General features: G+C 40.7%; 1 protein-coding gene and 1 pseudogene across 2 annotated transcripts; both read right to left on the bottom strand.

Moving 5' to 3' along the window:
* Positions 1-314: 314 nt before the first annotated feature.
* LOC110907965 (protein DETOXIFICATION 24-like) lies at positions 315-3,410 on the bottom strand. Of its 2 annotated transcripts, XR_002574068.2 has the most exons (8): positions 2,918-3,410; positions 2,759-2,845; positions 2,622-2,678; positions 2,233-2,289; positions 2,065-2,114; positions 1,178-1,501; positions 987-1,086; positions 315-812 (listed from the first exon to the last, which is right to left on the bottom strand). XR_002574068.2 is itself a non-coding variant. In XM_035982900.1 (4 exons), the coding sequence occupies exons 1-4, from the start codon at positions 3,064-3,066 to the stop codon at positions 2,259-2,261; spliced, it is 324 nt and encodes a 107-aa protein (XP_035838793.1). In that variant the 5' UTR covers positions 3,067-3,410; the 3' UTR covers positions 1,423-2,258. The 2 variants fall into 2 exon arrangements, 1 of the variants encoding a protein (XP_035838793.1); XM_035982900.1 differs by lacking the exons at positions 315-812; positions 987-1,086 and having other exon boundaries at positions 1,423-2,289.
* Positions 3,411-8,454: 5,044 nt separating this feature from the next.
* On the bottom strand, positions 8,455-9,306 carry LOC110906336 (annotated as a pseudogene).
* Positions 9,307-9,981: the final 675 nt, after the last annotated feature.

Raw genomic sequence — 9,981 nt, 5'->3', positions numbered from 1 at the left:
GCATTAGACCTAATGCAACCTTTTTATTCGATAATGCAACTTTTTTTTAAAGAGTTGTATTTACTATTCAAATGCAACCTTTTTGTGATGCAACCTTTTTACATGCTAATACAACTTTTTTTAATTTTAGATGCAACTTTTCTAATACTCAAGTGCAACCTTTATTACCTCATATGCAACCTTTGCTACACTAAAATGCAACCTATCTTAAACTCAAATACAACCTTTTTAAAGTCAAATGCAACTCTATAGCATTATTATTTGAAATACTAAAATGTCTATTAGTATGCACTAGTATTTTAAAAACACCAACATAATAATAACATAATTATATAAGATAATCTTATATTGTAATATAACATGTGTCCAAAATCAAAAGAACAATGTAATCATAATAAAGTTGTGAAGTACAATGATAAAAAGTAACCAAAACCTCCTAATCATCTCTAAGATCCTATAATACTCCATTAGGTAGCTTTTCCATAATACTTCGCATCGTAACTTCAAAGTTAGCTTGTTGGTTGTCATAATCTTTCTACATAGCTTCTAGCTTAGGTTTTTTTTTCATGTGATGGCCCTTTCAATTTCTTTTCGCATTGTTGCGTTCTTTCAACTTCAAGACTCGCGTTGAATGATTCCATAAACCCACCCGAAATTATGTATGATTCCACGCCACCATCCATTTCTTCATCGTTATTTTAGGAACACATCCACCAGAAATCAAAGGTAGCCGTCTGTAAAATGATCAACCAAAGCACTTCCATAACCAAAGCACTTCCATCTCCTGGAGGTTTGAAGTTCTTCAATTGTTCCTAATAAAGAAAATAAGAAAAGATTTAAAAAAAAAACATCATCCAATAAACCATCAATACAAGTTGCTTGTTGAAAACAACGTAAAACAATAACAACCAACTGACTTTTAAAAGTCAACCCATACAAGATACTTCATACAAAATTCTCAAAACCAAAAACTAAAAAGAACTTACAAATCGCAGTGCTATCGTATGCCCACCCCTTGGTCCTTGTAGGTGCACCTTCAAACATCTTGTTTTAACTAGGTAATTCCTTGTCTGAGTCATCATTTCTCTGCATTATTAATGGTAACATATATCAATAAAAGAATCAGCATCTTGAACAGTAAAAAACACAAACCACGAGCAAAATAAAGGCGTATTACCATCTCTTCACTTCTTCGCGAATTCTAGCAAAAATTTTTGGGTCGGCTGTGTGCATACTTTTTTGAGACATGCATATTTCCTTAACAGGTGAACAACGCTTCTGGATACACATTAATATAAACGACTTTGCTAATAGAAAACTCTAAATAGAAAATACTAGTCATAAATAAATTGTCTAGAATGAATTTGCAATCCTTTTTAATCCCAGATCTGGTATTCTGGTCTCCTTTTTGTTCTGTTGAAGTATAAATAGCATATTTTCCCATAATTGGTGACTTCACTTTGTACACTTTGATTTTGCTTGCATTTGTTTGCCATTAGAACTGCAAAAAAGATGTTGGTGCTGGTGTGAAGAACAAATAAAAATTATATGTAATGATCACTAAGCAAAGATAAAAACTAATGACAACATATATATACTAGGCTCTCAATGATATGGAACTCTTTGATGACCATTAACAGCCTTGAATCTCCTTGTTGTCTAGTTCGATCAGGTAACTCAGGTTTGTTAACTAATTTTCGGTTTAATAGGCAAGACATTCATGTAATTATTGTCTAGCTCCATCTAACTATTGAAATTCTTTGTTTGCTACGTGTTCATACATAATCACTCAATCTGGCATTTTTTTGAAACCATCCAGCCATTTAAGGTAAAAGTGTATTATATGTATACTCCAAAATTTAAAAAAAAAATTGTGAAATTAAAAAACTGACCCGAACCCGTTCTAACCTGGACAAAATTGACCACTTTTTTTAAACGACCCATTCTGACTCATCACCCCACCCCTTTTCCTTACAAAGTTTAAATACATTAGCATTAGCCTATCATTTAAAGTAATTAATATAACTTAACCGTTATATTGAATTATTGGTCTAATATGAGAACCTGATTCGGAAAAATGCATCCATTGATTTGACTTCGGTTGTGCTACGACGCTATATCCAAGAAATCAACAATTAGCAACAGTCAAATAAACATAACCCATTTCTTCCCTCAGTAATACTCGTTCTTTTAGAATTTGATCTCATAACATCAAATGGAAAGAAGACAAACCTGCTCAGTTTTTATATGGAATGTTTCTAGTGTTGACTTGAAAACAGCTCCAGTGGCCTTTAATTTAAAAAAAAAAATCATCAGATAGTAACTTTAATAAACTCACATAGCAGCTATAGACAATCAGTTAAAAACATATCATTTTCAAAGTAAAAAACAACCAGTCAACCAAGGCAACTGAATCAGTTAAAAACATACTCGTTCTCATGTTCGACTTCTCTTGTATGTTTGCATTACAAGTATAGCACAGTCAGACAAATATAAAAAATTAATTCATATTTTCTATGTATGTTTGCATTACAAGTATTAGCAACAAAATATTGATTTTGGCTTATATATTTTGGTGTCAACTGGCATCATTTTTTTCAAGTTAACTTTTGATAACTTACCATGCGGCACCTAGGAAACCAAGGATTTTCATAAACTCCCACACGCTAATGTTCAGGCTGTAAAAGAATCGTAAAAAATGAGTTGAAGGTCTTCCAACATGATCCGTAAGGAGAAAAATAAGAGCATGTGTTGATACCAAATGGAGAAGGCAGATATAGCGACCTCTGCGTTTGCCATGTATCCAGCAAGTAAAACCAGAACAACATTGTACCATAGCTCCAAGCTACACATAATGATGGTTAGACTACATTCTCCTTTTGAAGTCAAATAATGGCTATCACAAAACAAAAATTACCAGAGCATCACGCCAGAGGATACTGAGAGCTTCACAAGAGGCATCAGATCCTTAAAGGCAGCAAATGTGAACCCTTTCCAAGAATTTGGACACCATCCTCTAAAAATATATATGAATTCCCCAATAACAAGAGACCATGATGATATCATGAGTGATGGACATGAACTTGAGACTTCAACTGAACCCGGGGAGGCCACAGCGACAGTCCAAGATCAGGTCAACCTGACCTGGGTATGTGCCGTTCAAGCCCAGCCCAAAACGTAAGCCGGCCCACTCCTAATCACAAGCCCATCATGCATGCGAGTTATGAAGTTCGTTAGTTTATTTCTGCCATTTTATTTTCTGCTTTATTTTAATTTATTTGACTTTTCAACGTAGTTTTTGCATTTCCCTAAATGTATGCTTAGTGGGTGGTTAGTCAGTTTCTGATTTCACTGCTTATGTAATGATCGATAATGAAATGAGAAGGCAGTTTTTTGGAGTTACAAAACTAAGAAAACTCTCTGTGAGTTTTTCTATTTCCTTGCTATTCTAACTGGTGGCAGGTTAGAAGGTGATCTGGGATCCTTCTTAATTCTACGTGGTGAATCTGTATCGTGGAAGAGAGTAGGTGTTGCCCAACGAATCTTCGAGTGGTGCGGCTGTATCTCGAGGGTACGTTGTTCTATCAAGCAATTTCTTACCAGTTTTGGTTAATCGTTGAACGAACTAATACGTCTCTGTATATCATTTGGTATCAGAGCTATGGATACTCGAAGTGTTACTGAATTGAAGAAATTGATTGCTGAAGCCCTTGCGGATGATCGACAAGAAAGAGAGCAACAGATGAAAGCGATGCAGGATCAAATCCAAGAATTAATTGTATCCCAGCAACGACGATCAGACGATGAGGGTAATTCTGGGGGTACGAGTGGATCCAAAACGGGTGGTAACCGTGATCAAGCGGGATGGCATCCCAACGATATTAAGGTGGATATACCAGAATATGAAGGGAAGTTGGATCCTGACGAGTTTGTTGATTGGATCCAGACTGTTGAACGGGTATTTGACTACAAACAAATCGAAGAGGACCAGAAGGTGAAGATCGTTGCGCTGAAACTCCGTAAATATGCTTCAACTTGGTGGTCCAATGTCTGTTTAAAACGGGAACGACGTGGGAAGGAGAAGATCCGATCGTGGGCGAAGATGAAGGATAAATTGAAGCAGAAATTTCTACCCTCGCATTATATCCAAGCCGGTCTTTTGCAATTACAATCATTGAAACAGGGGACAGGTACGGTTGAAGATTACTCACGGGAATTCGAATTCCTACTCATGAAATGTGACATACCAGAAGACGACCCTCAAACACTGGTTCGCTATCTGGGCGGACTGGAACCCAGGGTTGCTAATGTGGTAGAACTCCACTCCTATGAAACGTTGGCTGAATTGACTGTGTTAGCCCACAAGGTGGACCTGCAACAAAGAGTGAAGGGCAAGCAAGAGTCCAACCGGCCCATTTTCAAGCCCAATCCCACCATCAACCCAAAATCCAACACCACTACTAAACCAACCGGTTTTTTAAACCCTAAAAGCTCCTCCAACACGACGCCGACCACCGACAACCCACCTAGAGCACCTCGCCGATGCTTCCGATGTCAGGGATTAGGTCATATGGCCTCTGAATGCACCAATAAACGAGTTATTACTCTAGCCGACTTCGAATCTGCCCAGGGGTATGAGTTTGCCACCGATCAATCTGAATCAGTTGATCAAACCGAGCCTACCGAAGAACTAGTGGGTCCAGATGAAGGCAAGAGCCTGGTAATCCGACGAGCCCTAAACGTTGTTCCTGCGGGGGAAGAAGCTCTTCAGCGAGAATCCATTTTTCATACCAGGTGTACTATCAATCAGCGGGTGTGTACGGTGATAATTGACGGTGGGAGTTGTACCAATGTGGCTTCCCAAACATTGGTGGAAAAACTGAATTTGAAACCACGACCCCACTCTACTCCATACAATATTCAATGGCTCAACCACGGTAAAGGAGTACAGGTAACCCAACAAGTGCTCGTTTCTTTAAGTATTGGCAAGTCGTATACGGATGAGGTGTGGTGTGATGTACTTCCGATGGACGCGTGCCACGTTCTCTTGGGCCGACCTTGGCAGTTCGATCGCCGGGTGACTCATGATGGTTTTAAAAATACCTATTCCTTCCTATACAATGGCCGAAAAATCACACTCACTCCCCTCACTCCCCTACACCAATCCCCCAAACCACCACCGTTAACCACCTTGCTCAAAGCTGACCACTTTGAACTTCAACCTTTTCGAGAATTCATCTTGATGGGATTTGATGAAGAGGTTGAGCCTATACCTATACCACAACACCCACTGCTCCAGCCATTGTTACAAGCTTACAGACAGGTCTTCCCCGAAGAAATACCCCATGGCCTACCCCCCATGCGTAACGTCCAGCACCGAATTGATTTCATACCTGGGGCCGTGTTGCCAAACAAACCCGCTTACCGAGCCAATCCCCAAGAGACGGAAGAAATTAGGAAGCAGGTTGATACTTTGTTGCAGAAAGGGTTAATCCGCGAATCGCTTAGTCCATGTGCAGTACCGACTATCCTCGTCCCAAAAAAGAATGGTGAATGGCGCATGTGTATGGATAGTCGGTCCATCAACAAGATAACCATTAAATACCGTTTTCCAATACCCCGCTTGGACGATTTGCTGGACGAACTCCATGGTGCTACTGTATTCTCTAAAGTCGACCTTCGCAGTGGATATCACCAAATCCGGATACAAGATGGTGATGAATGGAAAACCGCATTTAAGACTAAGGATGGGCTATACGAATGGTTGGTCATGCCGTTCGGTTTGTCAAATGCTCCTAGCACTTTTATGCGTCTGATGAATCAGGTTATGCAACCTTTTTTGGGGCGGTTCATTGTCGTGTATTTCGATGATATCCTCGTCTATAGCCGAACAGCCGATGAGCACCGGGATCACCTACAACAGTTGTTTGAAGTGTTGCACAGGGAAAAACTGTATGGCAATTTGAGTAAGTGTGAGTTTTTTGTTGCTCAAGTCACGTTCCTTGGCTATGTTGTTTCAGCCCACGGTATTCAAGTTGATGAGACTAAAGTTCAGGCCATAAAAGATTGGCCTACCCCGCAAACGATCCAACAGGTACGTAGTTTCCATGGGCTCGCGTCGTTCTACAGGCGGTTTGTTAAAAACTTCAGTTCTATTGTGACCCCGATGATTGAGGTCACTAAGTCTAAACACTTTGCGTGGACTCCCCAAGCCCAATCGGCTTTCGATGAACTTAAGAGGCTGCTTTCCTCTACACCGGTACTTGCCCTCCCATGTTTCACTGAGGTCTTCGAGGTCGAATGCGACGCATCTGGCGTCGGCATAGGGGCTGTTTTATCTCAATTGGGACGACCGGTAGCCTATTTCAGCGAAAAACTGAATGATGCCAAAAAGCGATACTCAACATATGATAAGGAGTTTTACGCGATAGTACGGGCACTCCAACATTGGCAGCACTACCTCATTTCCAAGGAATTTATCCTTCATTCAGATCATGAAGCGCTCAAGTACATCCAGGGGCAGCACAAACTACATTCCCGACATGCTAAATGGGTTGAATTCCTACAAGCTTTCAATTTTACCATCAAGCACAAGTCCGGAAAACTTAACAAAGGTGCCGATGCTCTGTCACGAAAATATTCGATGCTTACTTCACTACATCCACGAGTTCTTGGGCTTGAACTCATTAAAGAGCTTTATCCGACTGACCCAGATTTTTGTGTCACATTTCGGGCTTGCCAGCGCCATGCCATGGCTGATTATCACCTTGTCCAGGGGTTTCTCTTCAAGAAACAGGCCCTTTGCATCCCTCGACACAGCATCCGTTTAACTCTGATTAAAGAAGTTCATGAGGGAGGGTTAGCTGGACATTTGGGAATTGACAAGACCACTGCCATGCTTCAAACACATTTTTTCTGGCCAAAGTTAAATCGGGACGTGACCCACATGATCCACCGATGCCTACCGTGTCACCAAGCCAAGAGCCATGTTCACCCCCATGGTTTATACCTCCCGTTGCCCGTCCCAGTCTCTCCATGGGAGGATGTAAGCCTAGATTTTATTACCGGATTGCCACGAACACAACGTCATAAAGATTCTGTCATGGTGGTGGTGGATCGTTTCTCCAAAATGGCCCATTTTGTTGCTTGCCATACCACGTATGATGCTGTACAGATTGCAACATTGTATTTTCGAGACATCGTGCGCCTTCACGGGATACCCAAGACTATGATTAGTGATCGAGATGTGAAGTTCCTGAGTCATTTTTGGATCACTTTATGGCGCAAACTCGGTACTGCTCTCAAATTCAGTACCACTTGCCACCCACAAACGGACGGCCAGACGGAGGCCACCAACCGCACCCTTGGTTCACTACTCCGTTCCCTCATCACCAACAACCTGAAACAGTGGGAAGATCTCTTACCTCAGGCTGAATTCGCGTATAATCGTGCTCCAAGTAAGACGACCGGGCTGAGCCCTTTCATGGTGGTGTATGGCCGGAACCCGCATACCCCTCTGGACCTTGCTGTCCTAGATACTACTGCTAAGTTCAGTCCAGAAGCTTCAACTATGGCTGCTGATATCAAACAATTACATCAACAGGTTCGTGACAAAATTTCCAAGAACAACGAGTTGCTTAAATATCGTCGCGACAAGGGTCGAAAACACATTTTATTCCAGCCCGGGGACCTTGTCTGGGTGCACCTTCGCAAAGAGCGTTTTCCCTCGAAGCGTCGTTCAAAGCTCAGCCCCCGATCAGAGGGTCCGTTTCGCATTCTCACCAAGGTCAATGACAATGCCTACAAAGTTGATTTGCCGGGTACGTATGGCGTCTCGGCCACCTTTAACGTTGCTGACCTGCAGCCCTACTTCGACCCTGATGATCCTTTGCCAAGTTTGAGGGCAAACTTTTCCGACGAAGGGGAGGATGATGGACATGAACTTGAGACTTCAACTGAACCCGGGGAGGCCACAGCGACAGTCCAAGATCAGGTCAACCTGACCTGGGTATGTGCCGTTCAAGCCCAACCCAAAACGTAAGCCGGCCCACTCCTAATCACAAGCCCATCATGCATGCGAGTTATGAAGTTCGTTAGTTTATTTCTGCCATTTTATTTTCTGCTTTATTTTAATTTATTTGACTTTTCAACGTAGTTTTTGCATTTCCCTAAATGTATGCTTAGTGGGTGGTTAGTCAGTTTCTGATTTCACTGCTTATGTAATGATCGATAATGAAATGAGAAGGCAGTTTTTTGGAGTTACAAAACTAAGAAAACTCTCTGTGAGTTTTTCTATTTCCTTGCTATTCTAACTGGTGGCAGGTTAGAAGGTGATCTGGGATCCTTCTTAATTCTACGTGGTGAATCTGTATCGTGGAAGAGAGTAGGTGTTGCCCAACGAATCTTCGAGTGGTGCGGCTGTATCTCGAGGGTACGTTGTTCTATCAAGCAATTTCTTACCAGTTTTGGTTAATCGTTGAACGAACTAATACGTCTCTGTATATCAATGAGTGCAAGCATTGCACCCGAGACCCCCAAATTCAACTTATACACGAAAAGCAGTGACAAGAGTATATGGATGGCAAACTGAAAAACCGAAAGCCATGCAACAATCATGTTTTTTAACTGTGCTTGCAGATACATTTGTATAATCAGGCTAAAAACATAGGTATAGGCTTGAGGGATGGACCATAGTGATATGTATCCACCACTGTTTGCTATTGATTCTTCCTCACCCACGAGTTTGAAAATTTGGGTACCAAAGATCAAGATTGGGAGAAAAATGATCAAGGTAATGAAGTCAACAATCCATGATCGTTACCCATCATGTGGTCTTGGCCGGCTCCAAATGACTGCCCGCAAAGGGTTTCGGTTGCACTTGACATTCTCAACTGTTGATAAAAACAGTCAGTTATTACAGTTATTACGAATAAGTATACAAAGACTAGGTAGACATTAATTTACCAATATATGTTACCGGTATGAGTTAACTTTTTAAACTCAATCCAAATATGTTGACTTTATTATTAATAATACAGGCGAAAGAGTGTGGTGAACTTACAAGTATTCCAGTGATAAATCGGATGCTAAGTGTTTGAACAAGTGCGTAGCCAGCGAGATCTAAGTCACTGACATGGCCAATAAATGACTGGGTGACAACAACAGTTCCGAATGAAGAAACCCTTGCTATGATTCCTGGCAATGCAACCCTCCAAGTCTTTTTTGATTCGGACCATATCCTTTGTTTTAGGTCCCTTCCTCTTTTTCTTCATTTCGAAGAAGTGTTGTCTCAATCCCATCATCCATCCTGAAAGTCTAAAGATTATAAATAAGTTAGTTTAGTAGTGAGGTTGCAGTCCTAAATGTTTCCATAAGTAGTCCAACAGGCATGTTACAGGTCTACTATCTGTTGAACAAGAAATCCGATTCATCTCGAACAAGAGTGCACTCCAAACAGTGGCAGATCAACTATTTTGGAGGCCCATCAATGTAAAGAATCAAGGCTCTTTTTTACGCGTAATCCTTATAATAGTGGCAGATATAAAACATTTTCTGAATGGAAGTAAAAAACGGGATCGCTAAAGTCAAAACAAATGAAATGTTACAAGAACTTACCATGTTCTTACTATAAATGATACACTACCAAATCATCAAATCAATGTACCATCAGAGAGATTCTCTGGATTTGCCACAAAACCCTAGTTAACAAAATTTAAATCAAACCCAAGTCCCCAAACCGATCATTAATCACACACATGACTCAGTTACAAAATTCAAACAACAAATCTATACCAGAATGCACCCATAATACAAAATTAGGATGTAACTCAGTGATGAGTGATATACCTTAAGTTGTATTACAAGTGTTTCTTCTGTACAAGATATTAGAAATCCTCCTAACATAAGATATCCCCTCCAACACACATATGACCCAAAAAAAATTCAAAATTCAATGTTTTAATTAAAACCCTAATTGTGATT

This window comes from Helianthus annuus, chromosome 14 (genome assembly GCF_002127325.2).
Source record: "Helianthus annuus cultivar XRQ/B chromosome 14, HanXRQr2.0-SUNRISE, whole genome shotgun sequence".
Classification (NCBI taxonomy): Eukaryota; Viridiplantae; Streptophyta; class Magnoliopsida; order Asterales; family Asteraceae; genus Helianthus; species Helianthus annuus.
This window is presented reverse-complemented; position numbering and strand designations above follow the sequence as displayed.